Here is a 27,718-nt window from a genome sequence, read left to right as displayed (position 1 = left end):
GCGCTTGAGCACTTTCTTGTGCCACTGTGGGGAGAGCCACGGAGAGATGGGTGATCATATCACCCATATTGAGCAGTGCAAGGTCGGCAGGCGACCGGTTGGACGGCCCAGATCGGGATAGGACGTCGAAGTGTGATCAAGGCAGAGAGACATGACTTTGATTGGAGTCTCTGGGCCCTTTACACATTCGCACACCAAGTTCGATATGCTTGATTGACTGCGTGCAATCTTGCTGACCGTAATGGGAGGTCATCTAGCGAGTATCTGAGGTCTTCCTTTCTTAGTGCTCATCTTTTCTCTTTCTTAGAAGACGGATACTGGGTAAGGGCGGTATGTTTTTGGTCGCTTATCGGATCCTCTTTATTTGTGTAGTAGATGCCTTGGTGGTGCGATGTAATAGAAAACGTTAAGGCGGATGAAGTGGTACCTAACAGCCTATCATGGGATGCTAGAGTGACTGAGCAGGGTTGGAATGTTTCGTAATGTAGCGTGAAGATGAACGTTGGCAGATGTCGAGTTCGTGATAATGAATGATCAGGTGCAGGCAGCGTTAAGATGCGAGCAACACTTACACAATACCAATTCTCAGAGCCGCCTGGACCCATAGCTTCTCTCGGGGGGCTTGACATGGAGGATGTCATCAAGTATGTCCCAGATCATAAACCATCGATCCGGTCATTCTGGGAAAATAGGATGTGCTGCCATAGCTACAATCAATCAAAGACTGTAGGTATCATCCATTTTTGATTATATAGAAGTATGGAGGGCTAGGATGGCTTCATATAAGCCCTGAGGTGGAGGAAGAAACCTGCCTTGTAGGCAGCTGTCTCGGAACAGAGCCGCCTCATATACCAATGTATACAGCCCCGGGGCAGACAGTTATGTGGATGCAAGATATGTCGTAATGGAGGGGCAATTAGTATCATGATTGGTTAGTGTCCTTTTGTCAAGCTGTGTTGAGGTCTCAAACAGCACGTGCGAGTGAAGGACAGTGACGCCCCCTGACCACAATCGGAATGCACGTTATCATGCAACATCAAGATGGTCGTGCATTTCCCCCCTCCTCAAAAGCATACGACCGAGCGAAGGTAATTGGTCCAAGTTTCCTTCAACTTGCAGATGTGAGGCCTTTTGCTGTGAGCTACAAGCCAATCAATGGCCTTTCATGTCCTATCACGATGGGCATCACGCCTGTTGCGCCCGATTGCGCCTCATTGTGTCAAGTGAGGCCGTTTATCAAAGTAACTATTGGGCCTCAATGCAGCCTACTAGGCGGTATGACTTGGGGCACAAACGAGGCTCTGGTGAGGCAGATTTTTTCTAAAGTTGTGAGGCCTATTTCTTACGAAAATGCCTCGTCTGACTTGCAAAAGTAAAATGGCAGTGCCTTATGCAGCACCTAGGCACGCATTGTGATGCTTTTAGCCAATCACCAACACGTTCGTGTCGAGGATGCAGAAGAGGGATGGGGGAGTGGATCGCCATTCCCATACCCTTGTAAGAGGGGTCGAATGCGGTCTTACGGCGATCCCACGCCCGGCTAATAAGATATTGCTTCGGTGCTGCAAATGCACCAGCCCAACTGTGTGGACGAGACACTGTGAATGTGACAGACATGGTAAGGAGAGCAAAATACATTTGCAATTACCATCCACGGGGTGCTGCTCCTTCCTATCTCTACTTGTGCCGGGCCATTGTTAGACTCCAAGTATCAACTAGAACTTCCGTACTCGCCGCCCCGCACGTGATTCAACCTCCACCGAACCGTCTTCATTTTCAAAGCAGAAATACTTTATAAAGTCTGACACCCCTTAAGATATACCCAAAAGAGGAAGCTCTGGGCCTCAATCACCTCAAGCGTGTTATGACAAGGCTCGATCTGGGCTACCAGGCTGATCTGATGCTGAATTGTACACGTTCGATTTCAATGCTGATCTGACGTTAGCAATCCTCGAAGGTTGGGGCCAACAATAGCAAACCCCCAAACTTCCAGGCTTTTGTGATTGACCTTGGCCAATAGGTGGTGGGAAGCTGCTGACGCTTGAGATGGCGCCTGGCCTCTGCCTAGGTTGTCTTAACCTTAAAACGGCTAATAACATGACCCCCCTTCGGCCCTCCTCTGACAGGACAAGTACAACAGAAACGTGATATGTATGAGTAAATTCTGCCTGAGTACTGTCATCAAACCAACTTTGTGGGCTGCCGGCTGCGTAATCGAGCAGCACCCGTCAATGCCAGCCTCTCTTCCCGTCTATGTTGACGGTGGTACCACCACCTCTTCCCTTCCGTATCAATACCAACAATCTCCTCTTTTCTCGCCTTCGCTCATACTGAGTCTCAGTGGCTGGATGCGTGCATTACAAAATTATAATCGGCTACAAACAGCCTTACCAAACACATTGTATCTGGAGCCATGGGGAGCGGCGCATGAGTTGGTATTATACTACGAAGGTGATTGCAAACATCGCCATGGGCAAAACCACACTGTTTCTCTCCAAGTAGCAGATGGATGCGGCATTATAAACGGGTGTACCGCTGTATCTTACAGCGGCTTAGATATTGAACACGAGCCTCGGGGGCCTCTGGTACGTTCAACAAGAACTAATGCGAGGTTATTTCCGTAGAGTGTCACATGATTAGGCACCTGTCCATTCAACAGCCAGCCAATAGTGCGTCTACTGCCAATTTACACGTCTTTACGGGTGTCGCAGTCGTAATAGCCACTGCCGAGGAAGAGGCGGAGTATAAACCCCATGGGCAGTCGTGTCATGCCGTTGAGGTTGCCAGGCCCAAAGAGATATTCGCCAGGTCGAAGTGATTAGCGTAAGACCATGTCATGTTGGTGAAAGGCTCCATGTCATAGAGCTCAGTACTCTCAGACAATCATAAGCAGGTCAATGCTAGGAGTCTCATGACTACTGGACCATTATCAATACCTCAGCTCAGAACGAAAATGACGAGTGAAAGAAAACTCGAAATTCGCGTGGACTACCGTGACGCCTGTGAAACGTATTATCGAGTTGAATATTAGACTCCGGTTTGATGACTGGATCAAGATCACAAAGATGAGAGTGTCTTCGGGAGGACTCCGTCCTAAGCCTCCTCTGATGCTCGTCCAAGACGATTCAAAGTCTTATGCCGGGGAAGCACGCCCTTGACTGGGTTCGGTGCGTTGGGCTTGGGTCAGTGTCAAATTAAAGGGAGCTGTTGAGGTAATTATTGTCTGTGACAACCATGGAAATTGTCTTATCGCACGCGTCCACAGCTGGTTCCCTAGGGCTGTCGTCTAATCAAGATTTCATCTGGTGTAAGTCGGCACGGCCACCGCACGTGGGCTTAGGGCGGATTTACAGTAGGAGCCACGCCGCAGTCGCCGCTCGGGCTAGAGGACTCACTAGCTTCAATCTTAACTGCCGCTCCCATCTGCCATCGGACCCTCGAGTTTATTTGAGCCTCTGCACACGGTCCTCCGCATGCCTCGAGGCCCCTTGCTACAGGGAAAATTGATAGGGACCGCCTGAATCATGCACCCCCGTTTGTCGGGCCATGTGTGCATGCGTAGCACGAACACCTCAGGGTTCAACACCTGATACCAGCGGCGTCGAGCCCGGCGAAAGAGAAAGCAGGCCCGATAGATGGGGGTCCACGTACTGGTCCATGCTATTTCGCGGAGGGTGGAAAAAGGCTCGGGCAGTGCAGTTGCAGACTGCCGGCAATTTCAAGAGCGATCCACTTCTGGGCTGGCGCCAGGGTCTCGAATTGGGTGGATCGCAAAAGCTAAGATTGACCCCAGGGTTTTTGAATCAGTTGCGAATTCCAGCGCTATTCTGACCACAATACTCCGTTGTGCAAAACAAAAATGACCAGATGGGCGGACTTTCTCGTAATTCCAGAAACAGTTGCAGGCCGGCGCGGAGATTTGTGCGCATTCGAAGCCTAAAGTGTGCGGTGTGTTGCACTCGTTACGGGCCCCTCGACCTTTATTGACCTTATATCGATCGATATCGAGGGGAAATCGCAGAGAACCCACTCTTGGGTCGCGGCTAATTAGTCGGCTAGCGGTAAAGCTGCTGTCCCATGTTTATTACGCACATACGACTAAAAAGGGTCCTGGGGGACCGAGAGCCAAGAGCCTTGCTCGGGATCGTGACCCGAGTTCCAATGAATAAGAATAAGTGGTTTGGGAGGGCGATACCCTTGAGACGGTCGCTGCGCGAGCCGGGGAAGTGGCCTGGTGAGGCTGCGCTTTGTTCTCCCTCTGTCCCCGCTGCCCGGGACGAAGAAACCGTTCTCGGACAGGTTTGCGTACCTGCATATGGCCTTACCCTCTTTAGCTCGCCATGCGACCCTCCCTGCCGGGCAGCTACTGCTTTTGCCGCATCGGCATACGACCCCCGACCACTACCATTCTCATTTCCCACGGCTGCCAAGCCCGGCACCAACGATGCACGATGGGACGCTCGGAAGAATGGAGCTGGAGCATGTCCCTCTTTCAGGACGAACTCATCTCCCGCACCTATGCCACGCCTCGCCTCAGGTCTAGTTCATCCGAGGGCGCATCCAGCGAGCGCATGCTCGTCGCCCGTTGCAGCTAAGAGACAGGCTAGAGAGTTTCCATAAGAGGGAGTGCATGCGCCCATCGTCTTCCAGATGTTTTCCTTTTGCTGATCTACGCGCAATCATTGGACACTCGTTTTCTGTCTACTACTACGTATAGCAGTAGTATTATCGCACATCATGCGAAGCCATTCTTTTCCCAGCCTGTGTGGCTTGCTTCTCGCCGCCGCAAGCGCAACTTCGGCCCTTCCCAGCCCCCCGGGCCCCCCTAACCCTCCTGGTCCCCCGGCTCCTCGTGACCCGGCTGCCGGTGAGACATGCCGCCCGGAGACGGCAGAATACGACTACGTTGTTGTCGGTAGCGGCCCCGGTGGTGGCCCCCTTGCTGCCAACCTCGCCCGTGCTGGCCACAAGACTCTTCTGCTCGAGGCTGGTGACGATGAGAGTGCCGACCCAGACACCAACGTTGCCTCGTTCTTCAAGAGCACCGGCATCAAGGAGAGCCTTCACTGGTTGGTACACCCTCTACCGGATGGTAACCCCGAGATGACTCCGATTGCTGACATTTCAACTACAGGAGCTTCTATGTCAAGCACTACGATGATATGGAACGGACACTGAAGAACGACCACCTGGTATGGAAGAAGCCCAACGGCGAGCTCTTCGTCGGTCCCGGTGGCACCGAGCCCGAGGGCTCGGAGGTTCTGGGTGTGCAGTACCCCCGTGGCGCCACGCTCGGAGGCTCCTCCATCATCAACGCCGGCGGTGTCCACCTGCCTGGCGACAGCGACTGGGACTTCATCAAGGACATCACTGGCGACGACACCTGGAGCGCCACCCACATGCGGTCGCTCTTCGAGAAGATGGAGAAGAACACTTACCTGCCCGCCGGCACCCCCGGTCACGGTAAGGATGGGTATCTCGAGGTCACCATCGGCGATGGCAACCAATACCTGGCCTCGACGCAGGCGCGCGACATCCTGACTGGCATGGTCAAGGAGATCGGTCAGGACCCCGCGAAGCTGCCGGAGCTCTTGACCGCCGACGTCAACTCGCTCGACCCCAAGCGCGACACCACCACGGGCGCCTTCGCCCTCCCCTTCCACGTCAACGCCACCTGGGGCCGCTACAGCTCCCGCAACCGTATCCTCGACACCATGCGAGAGGGCCACCCCCTGAGCCTCAAGCTAAACGCCTTGGTGTCCCGCGTCCTCTTTCAGCCGGGCCCGCCCGGCCAGCCCCAGCGCGCCATCGGTGTTGAGTACCTCGAGGGCAAGAGCGCCTACCAGGGTGACCTGCGCCACGACGGCAGCAAGAAGCCCGCCCCCAAGCAGGTCTGCGCCAAGAAGGAAGTGATCCTCTCCGGCGGCGCCTTCAACACCCCTCAACTCCTCATGCTCAGTGGCATCGGCGCCGCGTCCGACCTCACCAAGCTCCAGATCCCCGTCGTCGCCGACCTGCCCGGCGTCGGCACCAACATGCAAGACAACGAGGAGATCGGCATCTTCGGCCTGGCCAAGGAGAACTTCACCTTCGCCACGGCGCCCGGCCAGGACCCCGACCCCGTCTGCACCTTCCAGGGCGACGCGGCGGACCCGTGCTACGCCCTCTTCCTGCAGGGTAAAGGTCCCTACACCCGCGCCGGCCCCAACAGCAACGCCTTCATGCTCAAGACGGACCACTCCCCCGACGGCGAGCGCGACGCCCTCATCTTCGCTGGCCCTTTTACCTTCCGCGGCTTCTGGCCCAAGACGCCCGGCCAGGACTTCACCGAGCCGCCCAACACCTGGGGCATGCACGCCGTCAAGATGCACCCCCAGAACCGCGCCGGCACCGTCAAGCTCCGCTCCAGCGACCCGACCGACATGCCCGAGATCAACTTTAACTACTTCACCGACGGCGCCGAGACGGACCTCGGCGCCCTGCAGGACGTGGTCGCCTGGGGCCGCCGCGCCTTCCTCAACGTCGCCGCCGACTCCGAGGGCGGCGCGGGGCCCGTCAACATCACCGGCCCGCCCTGCCGGGACATCAACCGGACCGACGGCCGCTGCAACGACGCCGCGGGAAAATCGGACGAGGAGTTCATCCGCAACCAGATGTTCGGGCACCACGTCACCTCGACCTGCGCCATCGGGGCCGACGACGACGAGAAGGCGGTCCTGGACTCCAAGTTTCGCGTGCGCGGGGTCGAGGGGCTGAGGGTGGTGGACGCTAGTGTGTTCCCGCGGATTCCGGGGGCGTTCCCGGTGGTGTCGGTTTACTTGGTTAGTGAGAAGGCTTCGGAGGATATCTTGGGGGGTAACTAGAAGGGGAGAGCAGTGATGAGGATTTGAGAAATACGACGTTTATGGCCCTGTATTTTTGTTGCGTTTTAGCCTTGCCTTATCTCGTTTTCTTCAATTGAACTTCTCGCAATGCCTCATTGGTGTTAAAACTGCTCGGTGATGTCATCAAGCAGCCATGGTGGCGGTAAAATCATGTGCGACTTGCACCGCTTACGTACGGATATTAAAGATGCGGTCAACATCACCACAATACCAGCCTTAAGCTCTTTCATATTTCGGTCTAAAAATTATCTTTACCTTGTTCCTACTGGAGGTATCAGCATGGTATGAGCCATAGAAGCTCTCATACGCCTTTGCTCCCTGGGCATCCACCTTGATTCGGAGACATGTCCGACGGCACCAGAAAAGGGCAGGCCCAAAAAGACCCATTCCTTTATCGTTTGCAAGTCCCGTATACATGTGATTATCAACAATACTGCCTCTCAGAAGTGTCGTTTCAGGATATCCCGGGTCATCACAACGTAGACGTTGGGGCGAACGGTCATGTCGCCGCGGCTGGGACCGCCTTGGTGTCATTCGTCCAAGGCTGGCTCATGTTTGGTCTTCTCAATGCGACGTCTTCCCTCTTCGGCATCCGATTCCGGCCGATGGATCTATTGAACACGATGCCGACTGGCCAAACGATGATCACGGGAGCCAATCTTCGCAAGTACTTTTGGCTCCGGATGTCGGCAGTCTATTACTCTTCATTCGACGAGAAAGCGGCAATATCAGTGGCGTTTGGGCATATCCTAGGCACTTTGCATCGCGTGGTGGGATCTTTGGCTGGCCAGCAATACCAGCCCCAGGTTCCGGGGTTTGATGAAGTTGTGCTTTCTCTCATTCTTCTTGGCGACACTTTGAGTCACGTCTTTTCAGAAATCGGCGTCTCAGCCGCCTACGAGAAACGGTACAGATGGCCCTATCCGCAGTATGGCAAATCGATGCTGTTGGGCGCGGGGTGGTGCCCGGGGGAAGTGGCGGCCCTCATGAACAATTGCCGCCCCACGGTTCTGTTCTACCTCAGTACTCTGGACAGAAGACGAGAGGAGAAAGACCATTCTAGGTGCAGCGTCGCGGAAGGTTGCTTTGCGAACCAACTTGACGAGAAAACGTACAAGCAAGTTCACTCGGCGGATTGCAGCGGCGAGAGGTGCGCAATGGTGGAGGTGTCATTGACCAAGACCAGCGATGTTTTGGAGAACGGAGGAATACCACTAGTGAGGGTAACTGAAACCGGTGATGATATGGGTGTATCGTTGCAAACAGATTCGTTCCAGATCCAAGACGCTGCGCAGAGGCCCAGCTACGTGGCGATCTCTCATGTCTGGTCAGATGGGCTGGGCAATCAGATAAAGAACGCCATGTGGACTTGCCAGCTGCGCCGGATCCAACGGTCGGTGGACGAGGTGATGAATCGAGACAGCGAGTCGAAGGCCAGTTGGCCGTGGTGGATCGACACTCTATGCGTGCCCAGAGAGGTAAACATACGAATGAGGGCGATAGCCCGCATGGCCAAAACCTATGCACACGCCACAAAGGTTCTGATACTGGATCGCTGGCTCTGCAACAGCAGCCCGGAAGCGGAGCCTCTGGAAATATTAACCAGGATCAGCCACTGCGACTGGAACACCCGTCTCTGGACACTAAACGAAATCATGTTAGCCCAAGAGCCCCATTTCCAACTTCGTAACACCACGGGACCTCTCGACCGATGGAGCAAACAAAACCTGATGGACAACACCACAGAGGTGGCCGAAGTGATTGCCACCATGGCCATTACGGACCTGGTTGAAAGCCCGGCCCCGTTGATTTTGCTCTACGCACTCAAAGATATCGCTCAAGACATAGAGTCCATACCTGACTTGGTCGCGGTGGGGGAGGAGTATGACTCTTCCGCCGACGACCTGTTACTCTTGGGAGTCAATCAGCTCGCCGAATACGCCACGAAGAGGGAGCGAGAACTGGGGAGAGCCGAGCAGGCCTTGGCTCCACTGCAACTAGAACCGGCCGACCTGGGCCCCTGTCCCTTCCGGGAGCCCCGGGCGGTGTGCAACGCGATCCGCAACACGAGCCTGGACCCCGTCTTCAGCTACGCGTTCAAAACGGCCACCCGAACGCGCGGCACGTGGTACGGGGACACGCCCTTTCCCGGGCGGAGGACATGGCCGCCGGCGCGGAGCGGCAGCTCGTCGGGTTCGGGACCGAGCACCCCTCTCTGCTGCTTACCGAGGTGGGGCCCGGGTTCCGCGGCCGCGTGACGAGCAGGGGGGAGGACGAGACCGTCTGCGTGGGGAGCCTCATCAATCTGGACGTCACGCCCATGCTGGCCATCCGGGCCAGATCGTTCGGACGGCCCGAGGACCGGAACCGGGAGCAGACTCGAGTGCAAGAGGACAGGATGAAGGTGATGTTGTCGCAGATCGGGGCGTTTCCGCCGCACATTCTCTTTTGGAAGGGTTCGCGGATAACGACATACCCTTGGAAATGGGCACCGGCAAGTTTCTTGGATGTCCGAGCATCGCCGCACGTCGTCTATCCGGGACAGAAGGCGACGGTTACTCCTCGAGGCCTTCTGGGAGACTACGGCGCTGTAGCTTTGCGAAAGTTTGAGCGATACAGTATCCGAAACGCTGGGCGGGTACTGAATATCCATCTGACAAATAAGGAGGATGTCCAGGGCATAGACAAGAAATGGAAACCATGGACTTGGAAAACCGTCAGACTCGACCAGTCAACAGTCAACGCAGACAACAGCCCTACCTGGCCTGACGTTTTCACGAAATTGCCAACCAGCCTTGCGCTCATTATTTACGGCTTGAGTGGACTAGAGGGTGTGCTGGTTCGTATCCATGAATACGAAGGTGGCACCAAGTACGCCGAATACATATCTAATGTTTCTCGCTGCAAGCTAGAGAATTCATCAGAGATTAATGATCGGGTCGAAGGCGTCTGGCTGGGAAAGGCACCGTGGTGTACAGGTTAAGAAACGATACATTCGACTTCAATCCAACGCTGTTACCCCTCTACCTCTGACAAGATTATAGTTTCCGGATAAAGTCTCCTCCATACGCAGTGCCTGTAACCAGCAATGAGATTTCCTATTCATGTTTTAGACAAATCAATCAAACTTATTCACTTTCTTGCCTGAACCAATAAACTGAAAAGGCCCAACAGATGAAAAACATAAAACAGGACGCCACCGTACTTCGCTGATGAATCTCGTAGATCGCCCATTCCCAAAATCATATAGTCTACCCCAGTCCAGCTCACTTCGGAGACACGGTTGTTGGAACTCATCAAGGGATATTACGCATCTAAAATGAGGCCATTGTGTTTTGAATGGTACACAATCAAGAGCCCTATGGGTTTTTAATTCCATTCCTTCGACCATAAACGTGACGGATACGTCTCATGATTCTTTCATGTTGCCATCTGCCGTTGCAGTCGACCTATTCCTGTTTCTCACCGAACTCAGTTCTGCCATTCTGTCGTCGCTGAATATTGCCCGTCACATTGGGCATTTCCTCGTCCGTTCGGTCTTCCAAACCATCCAATCGGGTCAAAATCGGCAGGGTGTCATCCGATACCACCTGGGCTATCGATTGCCAAGGATTGCCAATCAAGGTAGCCTTCGTACGTTGGATGAATAGAACCGAAGTGACGAAGAGGATGACCAGATGGGCAGCAACGATGGCGATAACACTCATGAATCCGGCCCGTCCAACTGGTATAGACATGCTTTTCGAAGTCACGTAGGTAATGGAGGTGTTGTTCGACCAACTGTAACTAGAAGCGTAATATCCCATATGATTTAGAGTTGTCGCAAGAGACTGAATAGCAAGGGCCGGATTTCCTGTTTCCTCTATTATATCCAACAACAACCTTTTGTGGAAATCGTGCATTTCCCAAGCGGGCGTGCCGTCGAAAGTATATGCAGGGTTAGCTGCTAAGCTTCTCAGAGCTCCCAAAGACGGAAGCAGAGAATCCTGGTCTGTTTCTGAAATGTCGAGAGAAAGAATGCCACGATCCTGGGGGGTCAGATTTTCCAGCGTGGCGCCTAGTTGCCTCCGCAGTGGACCACTTTGGGAACCTTTGGTCACTTTTTGGTCGTCTTCCTGGAGTTCGTGGGGCCATAGAAGTTCAATGGTAGGCTCTGAGCCTTCCAATGTTCCATTCATGGCGACGTCCAAATAATAAATGGTGGGGTCCGTACAGCAGTAGCTCAGGGCAAAGATCTGGTCACCAGACGAGTTAAGGCTCGTTGTCCATGGCCCGTCTCTTCGTATTGTCCAGTCGTGATCGCTTTGGCCGTGAGAGAAGGTTATGTTGGAGTACGCTTCGAGATCTGTGTGGCTCATGAATCTTCGTTGAATCGACTTAAAAACCAGGAAGCTGGTGGCCTTCTCTTCGTCCCGCGATTCCACATTGTCCACCAGCAAAGAGTCGGGGATGAAGTCATTGTAAATCGCGCAAATAACAACCGGGGAATCACGTACCAATGTGCAGTTGATTGAATCAGTGGAAATGTCTTCTTTCCGATGAAGAGGTGAGTAAGTGTAATCGTACGCAAGTGAACCTTGGATAATGATTTCCTCTGTAGTTAAAGATGTCTCCGTATCCAATTTCCTGGACCCGTTCTTTACGACCAGATTCACTTCCTCTAACATAGGGCTGAAACATATAACTCTGGCGTCCCAGGTTGCGGCTTTGCCTTTGTAAAAGCTGAGGTCCACGCGGGATTTCTCATCTAGCCAAGGGATAGCCGCGCGTGCGGTAGCACCGGTATCTATAATGTTTGGGGGCGTTTTCTGATTGGGGACGCGAACTTCTGCGAATCGCCAAAAGGCTTGAGGGGCTTGCGTCCAGGGTTTGTTTTGGTCGGAGTCGCTCCCCATGACAGAATCTGATCCCACCCTACGCATTTTGGAGATGGGGAGGCTTTCTATACTGGTGATCTGAAAATCTGATAGCAGAAGTGTGGAAATGAACTGGCCTCCAATGGCGAGGAAGCAAGTCGTAATAACAAGCAACGAGTGAAAATATCTTGAAGTAAGTCGAGCATTGGTATAAATTGGCGTTGCCAGAGTTGTAGGAGATATATTGACTGCTCGGGCAATCGATAATATGGGCAACTGGCTAATATGGACTGATGCTTCAACAACGATTGCTGCCACCATCGATGCAATGACTGCGGCTTGGGCAGTGATTACGCTGCGCATGAGCACTGCAGTGATAGTGACGGTTCTTGTGATCCACTCCCGGAAAACTATTGTCTTCCAGAGCTTGTGAGGTTCTTTGCCATCTTTGGCTTTGCGAGCTTGGAGCCATAGGAACTGTAGGAAAATGATCGAAGCGAGGAGCAGCAAAGAGCCAAAAGGTATTATTATGAGTCCCTTTTTCCCAACCCTGCGCCAGAATCGTCGGCCTCGGTGTTTCGTTGGGGTGTTAGATGGGGTTTTGTGCGAGCCGGGTGTGTCAACATCATCATTCACGGAAGCGTCGTGAACAGGCTCATATTCCGGGGGCTGGGTGAGAAGGCCTTGGCCCTGGGAGGTGGGGGTGTTTGAGTGGTACGTCATGGACGAATGCCTCGTTGAGACGTCAGACAGCTCAATGCTGTGCTGTGAGAGTCGCCGCTGCGACATTGTGCGAGTTGTGTGGTGGTGTTTTGTTGAGGGAACAATGGGGCAGAACAATGGGGCAGGTTTCAATGCAAAATGCATACATGCACTTGAGAGAATAAGATGATGATGTGAGATCGGGGCTTAAGAACTCAGACGTTGCACAGAAGATTCACAAACATGAGAGTGGCAAATACAAGGCTGGGGCCTTGAGTCAAAAACAGCTCGTAATGTGGCTTGAATAATTATGCAAACACTGCAAGTCCCGTCCCAGCGGTCCAGTAAGAGCTGGATTGGGTCATGTTGTACCAGGTCCGCTCCATGATCACCGTCGTCATCGCTGGTATATTTGTTGCGGCTAAGGAGCAACTGCAGTCTCCTATTGGACAAGATAACGCCAAAGGGGTGGACTTGGTGGTGGCTATTCACGGGGCATGGGCGCTTGGCTGCTTATCAGGGCGCTTGGGCATTGGCTAGGGGCTTTCTGTTGCACACCGCCCTGCTTCACTGATCGCAAGGCTGTATGGGATCCCAAAATAGCAAACGCGGGGTCTTATTTTAAACTGCGTAGTCGCAGGAGACATCAACGCTTGGTTGGTACAATGGCTGGGTACTGGACGTATCACAACCCAGGACCCCGGCAGGGACCTTTTGATTAATACCAGCAGCAATGCAACTCCTCATCTACCAGCTTTCAAATTTGCGCCGTTGTGGCTTGCTACCCTGTAGGATATTTACATCTAGGGGGCATCATGACTGCCCTTATAGGGTTCCTCCCCAACTTCCAAAGTCTGGCCCTCCACCGCCTCCCCATCAAAAACTCTCCCAGCCTTTCCGAAATCCCGGATCGCCGTGCCCCGCAGGAAAAGCCAGTCAATCTCCTCAAGCGTCCGCCCACTGTACTCCGGTATGCAGAACCAGGTAAACAAAATAGCCCCAAAAGCCGTGGAACCGAATATGAAACCGACCTTACTCTCAAGGCCGGCATACTCGGCGTTAAGGAGGTACGGGACGCCGAACGACACGAGAATCTGTATCGCAATGTTGAACACGGACCCGACGGCAAAGGGCTTGTCCCGCAGCCGCTGCGTCGGCGCCTCGGCCGCGATGACGTGGGCGAGCGGAGCCCAGCCCAACTGGAAGCCGACGCCGAAGACAGTCACCATGGCCACGATGCCCGTTTTCACGGGGAGGGAGGGGCCCGGGATTGTGCCCATCCCGCCCATGGTGCAGAGCGCGCCCATCTGGACTGTAGCGCCACCCAGCATAAACGGTCTGCGGCGGGAATTTCCCGCCGGGAAAGATCAGCTGAAATTTAAAACCAATTTGGAGATGATGACGCCACTCACATCCTGCCCACCACGTCGGTGAGACTCTGGGTCACGAGGGCCATGACAATTTCGATGGCCGTATTTACGTTCGTCATGGCGAAGGGTTTCACAACGCCAATGGTTCCGATGAAATATGTCCTGTGCACCGACGTAAAGTTCTGGCCGGTCAACTGCAGGAATACATTGTTTCCAATGACGATCAGGTTCATATGAGATTGACCGCCACGCCCACCCGTCAGTATTTAATTACAGACAATGCCCACATGAACACGGCGGCTGCTGGAAACTTACGGCCTTGGAAGAGCTCTTCAAAGTGCCCCTGATGGAGAGCATTGTTGATGGTAGCCTTGTACTCCCTGGAATCACCCTCGATCTCGTCGTTACTGAAGCGACCCTCTCTCAACAGCCTCAATATAGCCATTGCCTCCTCGGGCCGGTCCTTCTGCAGGACCCAGCGGGGACTCAGGCAGATACCAGACCCCCCCCCCCCCCCAACGTGTGTCAAGATATTCATTAATTAAGGATAGTTAGTATAACAGGGAAGGACAGGGGGCAATGATCAATCTCTACACATCTATGGCCGACCTGACAGGGGTGCCGGGCCGCACGATGCCCAATCGGGAAGAAATGGGAAAAAGAAGAACCCTGGAGATGCGACAGCGTTTTCTTGACGAAAGCACCAGTGTGTCACGAATGACGGGACAATGTCCATCATCTCTATGGAAGCCCCCTTTTCAGCCATGTTGCTCGCTATTTAATGTAGTGACACCATCTAAACCAACGATCCGAGTGCTCCTTTCACCATGCTCCCCCGTGTCCCCTCGCCGCCGAGTATGCCGAGTACATCTCAAACCTTCCTCGTTGCGAGCCAGAGGATACATCAGAGATAGCAGCTGAAGTTGGAGTGGTATAGCGAGGGAGACACTGTGGTGTAAGACACGATACATTCGGTATATAACTTAGGATCATGTCTTTGCCAATTGACTGTAGTTCAAAACCCATGTAATAGTCCCAAAACGCTAGAATTACTCCTCCTTCAAAGCAGCCCGTCCCTTTTTGGAATATAGATACTTATTCCTGGAAAATCACAGTCAGTTATGGTCTCTTCCAAACAGTAATCCCGACAAATCGCCCAAAGCCCTTATTATTTTATTTCTGTGTGGCCTGCTTCTTTCCTGCACCTCATTCCCCAGTATGGCTATGGAGAGAAGACCGGGCGAGACGAACATCTCTCCACTTACTGAGAAGGGGGAGAAATAAAACGAATGAAGACGAAAACAAGAGGTCCGGATTCATGACGTACCGCCTATTAGCCCAATCCATAGCATAATAAGCCGCCACCAGCGGCGGCGCCCAGAAGAGGACCTGGGCCGCGAAGCGGCGCCAGGTGTTGAAGACGGCGGCATGAGCCGCGCCGGCGAGGATGTTCTGTCGGTTCGACGAGAGCGAGTAGGTGATGATGCCGCGCTCGGGGGTGGCGACGCCTTTTTGCATCATCATATCAGTACGACATCCAAGCAGGTGAAGCCAGAGGGACACCAGGGAGGTGAGACGGGGTGCTCAGGGGTAACGAAGAGGTAAAATGACAAAGTCTGGGACATCGGGAACCGGTACCACTACGCTCGCTGCTCTTGGTGTGTTTATTCTGGGATATGGATATCGTGCAAGAAGAGATACCTCGACATACCTAGGTTTCCCCAAGTGGCTTTATTGAGGTATCTGGTCGGCACTCGTCAGTAATCTGGTCAAGTGGTAAATCGTGAGCTACAACATACTTGCCATACTTGCCCACCGGCGGCTCATCTCGCAGAACTTGGCTAGGTCTCATACTGTGCGTGGCAGTGATACTCCGGGGTCCTAGAAGTAATAAATTAGATACAGGAGTGCTTGGATGAAACAGGTTATAATCATCCAGTGATGAAAATATATGTTTAGTAGAGCTTACGCTGAAGATAAAGAGTAGTCAAGGTAAGCCCTTCAGATAAAGACACCATCAGATATCTATGTTGTCTGAGTTGTCAAGGGGACGCGCAAAGGCGGCGGAAGTGGTTGATAACCCCCCACAAGGCATGATCCCTCACACGTCGGATGCAATGCATGTCAGCTTACACTGGAGCATCCTTCACTCGACGGAAGATCAATAGATGGGGAAGGAGGTCCTTTTCCGAATTGGGTATCCGAGTAAGTCCCACACCCCACCGGGGCTCAAGGGCTCGGTACAGCGTAATACGGCATGACGTTGGTCCGGCCACGTTCCCGTGCCCTATCTTAACCGCCACCCAAGATCCCAAATGTAACCCCATAAATGAAAACTATGGAACGCAAGCGATCATCACCTCGGCATGTAACTTGTAATGGAACGTCAAAACTCGCCAAAGCTGGATATCTTGAAATTCAGATCATCTACTACGTATCGGCCTGGATCGAGGACCGAGGACCGGGGGGTATTCATATGCGAAGCGACAACAACACACCCTGAAACAACAGAATCAAGCTCTCTCTGTCTCTCTTCTTCTTCTTCTTCTTCTTTTTCCTCCCCGTGCTGAGAAGAGCTCAAAACGCCAAACAACCTGAAAATGCATCTCGATTCGTTAAGATTTCGTCACTTGTCGTCGTCATCCATCCCGCTAGAAGAAGCACAGTGTGATGCCGCTTTTGATTTTGTTCAAACGACCATTCCATCCGTGCCCACCTGCTTCAATCCTTGAATGAGGCAAGATCCTGACTTGGAAGCCCGCTGAAGGGTGAAAAGCTAGAAATGACATCTTGCAGAAAGAACCAAGAAAAACACCTCACTGCCGGTACCTAGAAAGCTGCGCCATGATGTTCTGTACATGATGAGCATTGTCACCCGCATGTGAAGCATGCTGAGGCGGCATGTTGCTGTAGGGCGCTGGTGCATAGCTGGCGGCATGCTGATGGTGCTGGGGAACATGTTGAGGTAAAGGTGGTGGGGCTGCTCCATTGCCTCCCAAAGCGCCAAGTATGGAATTAACGTCGACTCCGGCATCGGGCACCATTGGCTGACCAGGCATCGTGCCCTGTGCACCAGGTTGCATCACGGCCAGTACTTTTGCCAGAGTGGCGTTGTCGAGGTTGTTGAGGCCTGCCAGGCCAGTATTCGCATGTACAGGTGGTTGTTGTGTTGGATAGCTATGAGCCGCTGGAGGGCCGGGCGCATAGGCGCCTTGGGCATACATACCACCACCGTAGACTGCAGGCGACGGGACCTGAGACAGGGACTTGGCCCGCGCCACGAGTTCCGCGGCGATGACAGGGTCAAGGTCCTGGTATTGGTCGAAACGGGCATTGTGCCGTCCAGCGGATCTGTCAAAGACCTGGAGTGGGATCTTGGCGATCGACTGAGCTCGGTAATCCAGCTCTGATACACCATGAACACCCTCCACTATCTGCCGTTGGATCACGAGATCGCGGGGGAACCGAGGGTTGAGGAACATAACATCAACCTTGAGGCCACGCTCGGCGAAGGATCGCTGCACCCAGGTGACGAAATCCCTATCCACCTCCTGCAGCAGCAGTAGTTGAACATCCGGGACCTCGCCAGCATATCTTCGGGGAATGTCCAGATCGGCCTCGGTTGTGGGTGGGCCCCGGTAGTGCGGACTGGGGCTGCGCCGCCTGTATCCACCGTTGTAGGAAACCGGCGATCGTGAGCGGCCTCGACTGCGGCCACCATACGAGGAAGACTCCCAATTAGTTCGATCACGACCAAATGAGCCTTGTCTGAAGTGGTTGGCACGGCTAGGAGACGGGGAGCGGGGACGGTAATCATCTCTGCGGCGCCCATCAGCACGGCCTCGCTCGTTGGCATTGTTGCCTTTGCCTCGGTTCCCGCGCTGTCGATCGCCATCATTGCTCTCCTTCTTTTGAGCGCGGGTAGGCTCGAGATCTGTCCCGCCATGGTCAGCGTCGAGTCACAATCACAAGTCATAAGTCACAGGTTCACTCACTAATCTTGCGACCGCCAACTTCGACCCCTTGAAGGTTATCCATTGCGGCTTTTCCTTCAGCCACATCGTGGTATTGCACGAAGCCGTAGGCCTGCTTCAGTGATATCTGGGCCATGCGACCGTAACGCGAGAATATGTCAAACACTTCGCGCTTGGAAACTCTTTCACTAGACAGATTACCTATACCGACATCAGCAAAACTCATGGCTAAAGGTGGGCAACGACATGCTTACCAATGAACAGTCTCGAACCCTCGGGGAACCTATCCCATTTCGCCTCAGAGACATACTTGCGCTCTTCTTGTAAGAAGATATCATATGTCTGCTGCGGCGGCTGAGGTTCGGAGACGTGTATGTTGTTGGGTAGACCTGGAGCTTGGCTATACTGTGCTATGGGCATCGGAGGATGCGTGGTGGAATTCATGGTGGGAGGCGGTGGATAGCTCACATCAGTACCATAAGGGTATGACATACCCGCAGAGGGTGGCACGGGAAAAGCGGCTGGGACATTGGCATGCGGGAACCGCTTGACCTCTTCAGCATGCAAGGAGGCCGAAGTTGGCTGTTGGGATACGGGGGGTCTAGGAGGTAAGGACGAAGCTTGTGTGGATGCTTGTGCTTGCAGATGCTGGGGATTTGCTACCGTTTGGGAGTCATCTGGTTTGGGTGGACTGCTTGCTTGATTGGCATCTGAAGCTGCTGCCCTGGCGGTGATGTTATCCACTAACGCCTGGATGTCGATAGGTTCGCCAGCTTGAGGTGCACCAGGCGCATCTGGCTCCGACTTCGAAGGTGCCTCTACGGCCTTGACAGATGGGCTTTCAGCATCCGTCTGGTTGAGCAAGTCTGTACGAGGCTGATTTGCAGCTGACAGATTTGAAGAAGTCTGCAGACTGGAGTCGATTGGCCGTGTGGAGGGTTCAGTGGGAGATGCGACTTGGGACGATTTGGCATCAGATGAAGATTCGGCGGTCGAGGGCCCTTTCGAATCGACAGCGCCAGCAGTGGATGCGCTGCCCTGTGGTACATCGTCTTGGGGACCGTCGGCCACTTCGGCAGCTGGAGAATCGAATTCCTTGGCGTAATTGTCTCCATCCTTGTATGCTGTCCCACTCTGGGGGTCTTTCTGCTCCTTTTGTTCCTGGGCACCTCCAGAAATTGTGTCTGCAACTCCATGCGCCCCATCGCCATTCAGTTGGATCGGAGAGACGGCCAGGTACGATGGGATGTGGTCTATGCTGTTGGCCGCGACACCAGGTGCATCCAGGGCCGCAGCCGCACTCAGCGAGCCGGCTGCGGGCGGCTGGGACATGGTATAGTAAGTGTCGACCTGGTCTTGGAGAGCAGGAACGGACGCTGGTGAAGATAGGTTGATCGGTTTCGGCGAACACGGCTCCAAATCAGCAGAAGCAACCACCCCGGGCTCTAGCTGACGATGGTGTTCTGTCATCAAGTCTAGGAGGGAGCAAAATCAAGGGGGATTCGGTATTGGGAGAACGTAGTCGTTCTGTATAAGGCAATGTGCTTTTTTTCTCACCCCAAAGTCGACCGCACAAGTGGGCTCGGTTGGTGTGCGAAAATGGAGTCAATGCGAAGGCAGAGCCGGAGATCTTGTGAACAATCGCAACAATTGGAGAAGCCGGAAGCCGGGCGGGTCTACTTGCGTAAGCGTCAATGTCGCGCAGGCGATATTCGAATAATGGAGGCCGAAGCTATCATCACTGTTGGCTGGCAGCAGTCACTCGAGGCGCAAAGCTCCGACAATGGAAGGTTGCGCGGGAGAGAGCTTGGTTGGAGGTTAGGACCCCGCGGTGGGGTTGGGATGGATCAAATGGATTGACAGGTAAAAAGGCCGAATTGGGGGAAGAGGGGTGGGTAGGTTGGGTCGCAGAGAGAGAAAATCACTGAGCGTTACTTTGAGGGGGCAGTGGGCAGTTTGGCAGACGGTCGTGTGCGCGTCTTTGGGTGGGTATTGGTGATTGAGAGATAGATATTGGAGTGGCAAGGAGGAATGGGCTTCTGATTGCTGGGAACAATCACACGGATTGTTGGTGATTCAGGTTCCGCTACTGACTGCACTCGTGAGAAGACGCGGTGGATGAAGGCGTGCTGCCAGCGGTAGTAGTAGTAGTGCAAAGGGTGCTTGAATTTTGGTAGGTATCAATTTACTCCAGTCATGCAAAAGACCCTTATCGAAGTTAGAATCTCTCCTGCTTTTGTCTCTCGCTCTCTCTTTCCAGGGCAAGGCAGATTGACCCTTGTTGGCTGGGATATAGATATGAAGCTGGCAAGAAGAGGCTGCTGCTGCGGGACAGCTCTGGGGATGGGCAGAAAAAATATAGTTGACGTAGAGGGAACGGTGCGCAAAACGGCCGGCTGTCGAGCTGCACTGCACAACGTGACGTAAGCTTAGCCTGAGTTTGCGACCGAAGAGAAGAGCAGAAAGCACAGGCTCTTGTGGACCCGGCAATTGGAACGGTGTACTGGCAGTCTCGAGCAGTGAACTGGAGGAGGAAGAGAGAGAGAGAGAGAGAGAGAGAGAGAGAGAGGGCGGTGATGGAGCGGGAGGAGAAACTAGATCACCAACATAAGGCTGCATTCAAAGAGTCAGGCACAGGCAGAGGAATTTTTTCTTCCAGAAACGCGCCGTACATTCCTCACATGCGAGGATACCTGGGCTGGGTTCAGACACGCCCGTCGCCGACCTTACCTTGGGTCGATTGAACCCTGTCAATTGACGACACTGATAAGTGACCTGACAGATAAGGCAGACAGCTCCTCTTGTCTCCCTCGGCCGGACTTCTCCCGACCAGTCCCTTAGGTAGGCATGTAGTAAGAGCAACGCGCATTCAGTCCAACCTAACCGCGATATTATACTCAGATGCTCATAGAATCGATATCGAATTCTTTTTCCTTGTTGGTTAGCTTCCGCTGTCTGTTCGCAAGCTTCTTAGCTCCTAGGGCTGGAAGGAGATGGGGAGCTTTCGAGACTGGCATTCGTGATAGGCATAGTAACCCGGTTAGTGAACGGCTTCGCTTCGTCTGTTGGCCAGTCGGGACCAAAAGGAATAACCAGCCATGTTCCCGCGATCTCTGCGTGTCCTGCCACCACTAGGCTTCTCGTTCAATCTGACTGGCAGGGTACCTTATCGATCAGTTCGGCATCAAGCATTCGATGCCAACTTTGACCGGGACGAGCTTGAAGAGGCCAGGAGCTGGTATGCCTCCTTCAACGAGAGTAGCTTACCCAAGGGCCAGACCAGCTACTCCCGTTCCAGCGGGCCAGGAGGTCAGCATGTAAACAAGTACGTGCTTCCCCTTCTCTTCCGATCGAGGTGACCTTTCTGATGTCAGATCGTAAAGAACGGAAACAAAGGCGACGACGGTGTGGCCGGTCAACGACCTGATCAAGGTCCTGCCCCGGCTGATGCACCCGGGCCTGCGCACTTGCAAACACTACACAGCCAGAAACGACTCCATCAGCATCCAGGCCCAGACACAGAGAAGCCGGACGGCCAACACGGATGAGAACCACCAAAAGCTAGCCGAAGAGCTGCGGAGGATATTTCGCGACAGCGTCCCCGGTGAAACGAGCGACAAGAAGAGAAAGAAGTACGAGGCCCTGTAAGTGCTTATTATTCCCTCCCCATGGGGAAAATCATTTCCCCAAGCTGCTTTTGAGTTCCCACCATTGCTTACAGCCAATCCAATAGCAAAAAGGAGTTCGATTCGAACAGGCTAAAGACCAAAAAGCATGAGAGCGCCAAGAAAGCTTCCAGGAAGACGTCGTTTAGTGACTGAGGTGGGATAAGAGGACCGCTTGACGGCATTTCTGATTTGCAAACGGTCAATCCGCCTCTCCATGTTGATGTGAGAAGTTCCTAGCAAAAACTAGAGAATGGGATAAACAGCGGTTACAGAAAGAATCAATACAACTCATTACAACAAACATGGTACTCACTCAGTTTGAATGGTCTTGAAGGATCAAAAGAGCCAGAGCCAAATGGCAAAGGGTTTCCCCACGACATTTTAGGCCGCTGAATGCTATGCGGTGGTGGCATGCGCTGCTAGCCTGGCGCCTGGGCCTGGCCTGCCCTGGATCCACCAGGGAAAACGGCCAGCTCGCCCAGGATAGATTGGCTGGCAATTGGGCTGAAACGGGGACTGCGAAGGGTTCATGCTAGCTGGCGCGGCACCGTGCCCGTTAGGTACTGACTCTGCCCATCAATTCGACGTTCTGACCAGACTGGGAAAGAGGGGGAGGGGGTCCCTGAAATTTCTCAAAGAAGACACGAGAAAGGGAGGGGTGATACATCAAAACTGGAGATCAAATGTTTCGACGCTGTTGTCTCTGGCCAAGCAAACCTACCGGCAAGACCAAGACATGACAGGACCCCATAGACGATCGACAAGTCCTTAATTTTCCGCCCTCTAGCACGTTAGTTGCTTGTCGTAGATTTGGATTTCTATTTCCATCCGATATATCGACAATCTGCGTTGGCTCCAAAGGAAAACAGAAAACAGACCTGTCCGGTACCACCTACCGTCGCATCAGCTAGCAGTAAAAAGTAGCATCTAGGTATTGGCGGACCAATGCAGAGTGCATATTAGCGATCATCAATCCAGCAGCGCAGCCAGCCAGCAGCCCAGCAGCTTATTGTGCCTTACCCGTGCTACGTCAGGTTGTGGACGATCGCCCCTCATTTTGATATCTCTCCTCCCTCGGTCTTTCGATCAGCAGCACCAGCCAGCAGCCAGCAGCAACACATCGCTTCACGTCGCATTGACTATCGAGATACCCTTTTGCGCATCCATTCGGTCATTTTGAAGTAATAAAACGGGAGCTGGCCAGAGAAAAAAAAAAAGATAAAACCCCACGGCATCTCTCGCCCGTCCCTGTCATCTGGTTCGACCAACCGCAGAGAGGGTCACACTTTTCCGACGGGACCTCCGAAACTTACTACATCACACCGACATCCCGCACCACCTTTTGCAGCTGACGATTTCCCCATTCGCCCGCCCAAAAGACCTTCTCGAGTCTTGACTCGACAACACCGCTCTTTTTCATCCCAACTATCCCATCGCCAAAATGAACACCACTCCAGAGCTCCAGAACAATGGCGTCGGCGGCAAACCGAACCCCCAAATACAACCTTGTCGGTACAAGGTCGGAAAGACGTTAGGGGCCGGCTCCTACTCTGTCGTCAAGGAGTGCGTACACATCGATACCGGACGGTACTATGCCGCCAAAGTTATAAACAAGCGATTGATGGCGGGTCGCGAACACATGGTATGTTTCTCAAGCTGCGGTTGACGATGCTATCGTCAATGTCTTGTTCTGCATGTGTGCAATTGGGAACCTCCGCAAACTGACCGTCTTTGCCGGGTATAGGTTCGCAATGAAATCGCCGTTCTTAAGAAGGTGTCCATGGGACACCAAAATATCCTGACTCTGGTCGACTATTTCGAAACGATGAACAACCTCTATCTGGTCACGGATCTGGCATTGGGAGGCGAGCTCTTCGACCGCATCTGCCGAAAAGGTTCCTACTACGAATCGGACGCCGCCGACCTGATCCGAGCAACCCTATCCGCCGTCGCATACCTGCACGACCACGGCATCGTGCACCGAGATCTGAAGCCCGAGAACTTGCTGTTCCGCACACCCGAGGACAACGCCGAGCTGCTGATCGCCGACTTTGGCCTGTCGCGCATCATGGACGAGGAGCAATTCCACGTGCTGACCACGACGTGCGGCACGCCCGGCTACATGGCGCCCGAGATCTTCAAGAAGACGGGCCACGGCAAGCCCGTCGACATCTGGGCCATGGGCGTCATCACGTACTTCCTGCTGTGCGGCTACACGCCCTTCGACCGCGACAGCGACTTCGAGGAGATGCAGGCGATCCTGAACGCCGACTACAACTTCCAGCCGGCCGAGTACTGGCGGGGCGTCAGCGAGCACGCCAAGGACTTCATCCGCCGCTGCCTGACGGTCGACCCGAACCGCCGCATGACGGCGCACGAGGCCCTCAGCCACGCCTTCGTGGCCGGCTTCAACCTGAGCCCCGACGGCGACAAGGGCCAGAACCTGCTGCCGACGGTCAAGAAGAACTTCAACGCCCGCCGCACGCTGCACGCCGCCATCGACACGGTGCGCGCCATCAACAAGCTGCGCGAGGGCCAGATGCAGGCCCAGATGATGGACGGCTCGCGCAGCAACGAGCCCACCCGCGGCGCGCCCCCGCTGGCCAGCCAGCAGCCGACGAAAACCAACGACAGCGGCGTGAGCGTGTCGGATTCGGGATACGGGAGCAAGGCCGACGGGGATACGGAGATGGGCGGCACGGCGGCCTCGAGCAGCATCCCGGCGAGTTTGCGGCCCGGTATGGTCGCTAATAAGGTTGTGGAGACGTCAAAGGGACTTTGGAGTGCTGGTCACGCCAGCAGCAGGCGATGAGTGTTATCATTTGGTCGGATTAGCGTGTAAAGGGACACGAAGCAGCTCAAGTGGCTGCCTCTGAACCCATCTGGCAACAGAAATCAATTGGAGGAAACGAATAGCACACAACTACCGTGAGCGCTGTACGTGGCTCTCTACCATACGGATCGAGCCGGAAGCGATGTATAACAGCCGCCATTGACCAACCACTGGCCTCATCTTTCAGATATTGCCCCCAGTGGGGCGGGCTACGGCACAGCAGTCAGAGAGAGCGCATCTTCCTATATACCCGCGCCAAGCAAATGATGGGCGATTTTTTCTGGATCATGTGGGATAACGTTGGAACGCGATACACAGTCAATGCTTGGGGGTATTTTCAAATGGAACGTTTCTCGCGCGACCTCGATCGAGTTCACACTGCGTACAATTGCTTCTTGTGTACAAAACAAACCACTGTTGATAATGATGCGTTTAGCAGGCATTATTGTTTACCAGCACAGCGGGATTCTTTCGAATGTTTATATGATGGCTAAGACACGAGACAAGACAAGACGAACATGTCGCATTTGTCGCGAGCGGGATAAGAGCATAGAGCGAGCAAGCAAGCAAAGCTGCGTTCTCGTGTACTTACTTACATAACCTGGCTATGGGTGTTTTGGATATAATAATGAGCGTTGAGAACTAGATGAGATTTCATGATTGGTGTGTTCCTCTGTCTACATAAGCGCTGGAACTCATACTTACTTCCAGTTCTCAACGCATGTGGGAAGCGAAGGCCCCTGATTGAATTGGTGGTTGAAAGTAAGCATCCTCAGGCTTCACAGGAAAAGCATTGGCATATGCGTTGTATTACAGCCGGGACGATGTCGATATCGGCACTCACCATAAACAGGAATCACATATTCTCCTAACCGTCATATTTGTGCTACCCAATCCCGATATGCTAAGGTATAGTTCACTTGTTCTCTATAGAACGATTTGGTGCAGATAACAGAGATCACCGACATATGATGGCATTTGGCATATAACAGATAGGCTGTGGAGGCTAGATGGCTAGGAGTAGGTCCAGCCCCTATTCAGCACCGGCCCGCTGCGCTGCGTGACAGCGAGAGGACATGTTGTTGGAAGCTCTTGCATCCCCTTGCTCTCCTCATATCTCACGGCGGGTAAGATCTACGGATTGGGGGTGTATTCAATGAACATACGAATGAGCAGACGAATGAGCAGACGTCGGGTGTGGGACGTCGGCTGCAGCAGGTACAAGCGCCTGTTGCCTCCCATCCTCGAGCACCCTATACATGCGCAGCCTGCCTTAGCGCCACACCACTGTTCTTATGCCTCGACTGCCGAGAACTTTCCATCTCATCGTTAAGCTTCAATTTCTCATCTTCCCAACACACTTCTTACTTCCTCCGAATTTCTCTCCTGTCATTATCGATTTCTTCTTGACATCTCGACCACGACCACTTCACCTTCCCGTCGAGTTGTTGCTAGCAACTCCTCCCGTCTCTCGCCATCAAGCATTGATCCTTCACCATCATCCGTCGTCCCCTTCAACATCTGTCTACCGCGCGAGCGCGAAAGACGTTCACCATGGAAAACACGCTCTCACCAAACGCGACGGCTTCCTTCCCAACTCAAGACCAAGAGGATTGGAGCGTCTACTACGAGTACATGGATGCTGCTGCCGCATCTCTGGGTATCGAACCGGCCGTGTTTGGGGAGACGTCTGGTACTGCGCCCGGCTACAGTGGCTACGTGGCAGGCTTGCAGGATCCTCCAACCAGCTTCGAGAACCATCCTGAACCCCTGTCACCCAGCGGCACCCTACAACATTCGTGAGGCTTTTTTTTTTTTAGCCTCACTAACTCGTAGGGTGCAAGGGGACAATTGGCGTCCATCCCGCATGACTACCAAATGGAGATGTAAGTGACCCTCTATCTTCCACGTTCTCGAAATTTCTAAAAGTCTTGCAGCGCTCTCACGAAACCCATACCGCCCTCCAATATAGATACTTTCAGCGCCACTCACACCTACCCACTGCCCGAAAAAGCAACAGATTATCTCGATGAGGCTGGAATCAATGCAACCCAAAGGTACGGAATGGGCTATGCCCATTCAGCCGAGACTGTCTGTTCTGGTCAGGACGGCGCCCAGGTCGCGACTGGGTACGAGATGATACAGTCCGGCTCATCGTCTTCTCCAGTGGATTTCCATTGTGGGATGCATGGTTGCCAACTAGTCTTCCCATCCAATTACTTTCTGCAAAGGCACCAGCGTTTCCACAATAAGCACCACTGGGTGGCTCATGAGTCCCCGTTCATCTGTGAGTGTGGACAGAAGTGCGCCAAGTTGGACACACTTCATCGTCACATCAAAAGACTGAGTGGACCACCATCTCTCGACTTCCCATGCCGAGAGCCTGATTGCCCCCGTGCCTTTCAGAGAAAGGATCACCTTATGCAGCATCTGAGGCATGGGCACAAATTCTCTAATACAGAATTGGAGGCAGAGTTCCCCCCTCGTCAAGCTATCGTTAACATTAGACCGGTGTGTCACTTCGAAAGATGTCCAGACTACCGGGATGCCAGCTTCAGGGACCAGACGCTCGCTTTCCAGGATCAAAACAAGCCGTTCGCTAAACAAGCTGACTACACCAAGCACATGAGAGATGTCCACGAGTGGTCGCCGTACCCCTGCACCGTGCCTGCGTGTGAGAAGAGGGATAAGAAGGGCTATTTCAGCCAGAAGAGTCTCCAAAAGCACCTAGATGAACACCACCCAGAAGCTGATCCAATTACCCTGGAACCGAAAGCAGTCCAGAAATTACCTTGCGGACAGGGCGGATGCCGTAAGATGCTGAGCCCGGGCTCGCTTCATGGGCATCGCCAGTACTTTTGCAAATACAGGAACCTGAGGGCGATCCAATGTCAGCTCTAGGCTTTTACTTGTCCTAGCAGTTCACCAGATCATTAAGCTGAGACGGGGAGTTTTGTTGAGGATGGGCTTTCTTCCAGTGGCAATGCACTCGTGTTTGGTTCATATCATGTTTGATTTCCTTCTTTCTTTCGCATTTATCTCTATCCCAGACCTGTCTTGTTGGATTCCTGGACTCTCGCTGTTTTGTTTGCATGTGGACCATGCAGGTGTGTTAAGGCATGAGACCGGTGGAAACTCTCGCTGTTTACTAAATGTGTCTACTTTCCTTTTCATATTACCATTCTTTCATGTTGTTTATCCAGACGCTGCCCTACTGTTCATCATTCTATATGTACCAATAAGTCTCAACAAGTCTATTGGTCGATAACGTTCGTTATAGCAATAAAGGCTTGCAGGGTTCTCCGATATTCTGGGATCGACTCCGTCCACAAGTGCAAGTACAGCATATTCTCCCAGGTAGTTGCTTTTTACATGATATCGCCGCGTCTCCGAGAAGCAATCCTCGCATCAACATCTTGTCTGAATACCCC

General features: G+C 53.4%; 9 protein-coding genes across 9 annotated transcripts; 5 read left to right on the top strand and 4 right to left on the bottom strand.

The window, feature by feature from the left end:
- Nucleotides 1-4,737: 4,737 nt before the first annotated feature.
- PG985_007617 (choline dehydrogenase) lies at nt 4,738-6,863 on the top strand (the record flags this gene model as incomplete). Its single annotated transcript, XM_066827385.1, has 2 exons — nt 4,738-5,069; nt 5,135-6,863. 2 exons carry the CDS (start codon nt 4,738-4,740, stop codon nt 6,861-6,863), a joined length of 2,061 nt encoding a protein of 686 aa, XP_066685060.1.
- Nucleotides 6,864-7,507: 644 nt separating this feature from the next.
- Nucleotides 7,508-9,142, top strand: PG985_007616 (uncharacterized protein; the record flags this gene model as incomplete). The annotated part of the gene is made up of 1 exon (XM_066827384.1): nt 7,508-9,142. The coding sequence occupies one exon, from the start codon at nt 7,508-7,510 to the stop codon at nt 9,140-9,142; it is 1,635 nt and encodes a 544-aa protein (XP_066685059.1).
- A 1,191-nt stretch (nt 9,143-10,333) lies between these two features.
- Nucleotides 10,334-12,529, bottom strand: PG985_007615 (uncharacterized protein; the record flags this gene model as incomplete). The annotated part of the gene is made up of 1 exon (XM_066827383.1): nt 10,334-12,529. One exon carries the CDS (start codon nt 12,527-12,529, stop codon nt 10,334-10,336), a length of 2,196 nt encoding a protein of 731 aa, XP_066685058.1.
- Nucleotides 12,530-13,245: 716 nt separating this feature from the next.
- PG985_007614 (uncharacterized protein) lies at nt 13,246-14,350 on the bottom strand (the record flags this gene model as incomplete). Its single annotated transcript, XM_066827382.1, has 3 exons — nt 13,246-13,780; nt 13,855-14,006; nt 14,087-14,350. 3 exons carry the CDS (start codon nt 14,348-14,350, stop codon nt 13,246-13,248), a joined length of 951 nt encoding a protein of 316 aa, XP_066685057.1.
- A 511-nt stretch (nt 14,351-14,861) lies between these two features.
- PG985_007613 (cytochrome b-c1 complex subunit 8) lies at nt 14,862-15,664 on the bottom strand (the record flags this gene model as incomplete). Its single annotated transcript, XM_066827381.1, has 4 exons — nt 14,862-14,913; nt 15,140-15,320; nt 15,524-15,555; nt 15,612-15,664. 4 exons carry the CDS (start codon nt 15,662-15,664, stop codon nt 14,862-14,864), a joined length of 318 nt encoding a protein of 105 aa, XP_066685056.1.
- Nucleotides 15,665-16,628: 964 nt separating this feature from the next.
- On the bottom strand, nt 16,629-19,118 carry PG985_007612 (uncharacterized protein; the record flags this gene model as incomplete). Its single annotated transcript, XM_066827380.1, has 3 exons — nt 16,629-17,746; nt 17,808-17,987; nt 18,041-19,118. 3 exons carry the CDS (start codon nt 19,116-19,118, stop codon nt 16,629-16,631), a joined length of 2,376 nt encoding a protein of 791 aa, XP_066685055.1.
- A 1,766-nt stretch (nt 19,119-20,884) lies between these two features.
- PG985_007611 (peptidyl-tRNA hydrolase domain-containing protein) lies at nt 20,885-21,434 on the top strand (the record flags this gene model as incomplete). The annotated part of the gene is made up of 2 exons (XM_066827379.1): nt 20,885-21,111; nt 21,170-21,434. The coding sequence occupies 2 exons, from the start codon at nt 20,885-20,887 to the stop codon at nt 21,432-21,434; spliced, it is 492 nt and encodes a 163-aa protein (XP_066685054.1).
- A 1,461-nt stretch (nt 21,435-22,895) lies between these two features.
- Nucleotides 22,896-24,266, top strand: PG985_007610 (Calcium/calmodulin-dependent protein kinase cmkB; the record flags this gene model as incomplete). Its single annotated transcript, XM_066827378.1, has 2 exons — nt 22,896-23,096; nt 23,199-24,266. 2 exons carry the CDS (start codon nt 22,896-22,898, stop codon nt 24,264-24,266), a joined length of 1,269 nt encoding a protein of 422 aa, XP_066685053.1.
- A 1,575-nt stretch (nt 24,267-25,841) lies between these two features.
- Nucleotides 25,842-27,188, top strand: PG985_007609 (uncharacterized protein; the record flags this gene model as incomplete). The annotated part of the gene is made up of 2 exons (XM_066827377.1): nt 25,842-26,086; nt 26,225-27,188. 2 exons carry the CDS (start codon nt 25,842-25,844, stop codon nt 27,186-27,188), a joined length of 1,209 nt encoding a protein of 402 aa, XP_066685052.1.
- Between the last annotated feature and the right edge of the window lie 530 nt (nt 27,189-27,718).

This window comes from Apiospora marii (assembly GCF_038362585.1).
Source record: "Apiospora marii strain CBS 49790 chromosome Unknown utg000004l_segment0_segment1, whole genome shotgun sequence".
Classification (NCBI taxonomy): Eukaryota; Fungi; Ascomycota; class Sordariomycetes; order Amphisphaeriales; family Apiosporaceae; genus Apiospora; species Apiospora marii.
This window is presented reverse-complemented; position numbering and strand designations above follow the sequence as displayed.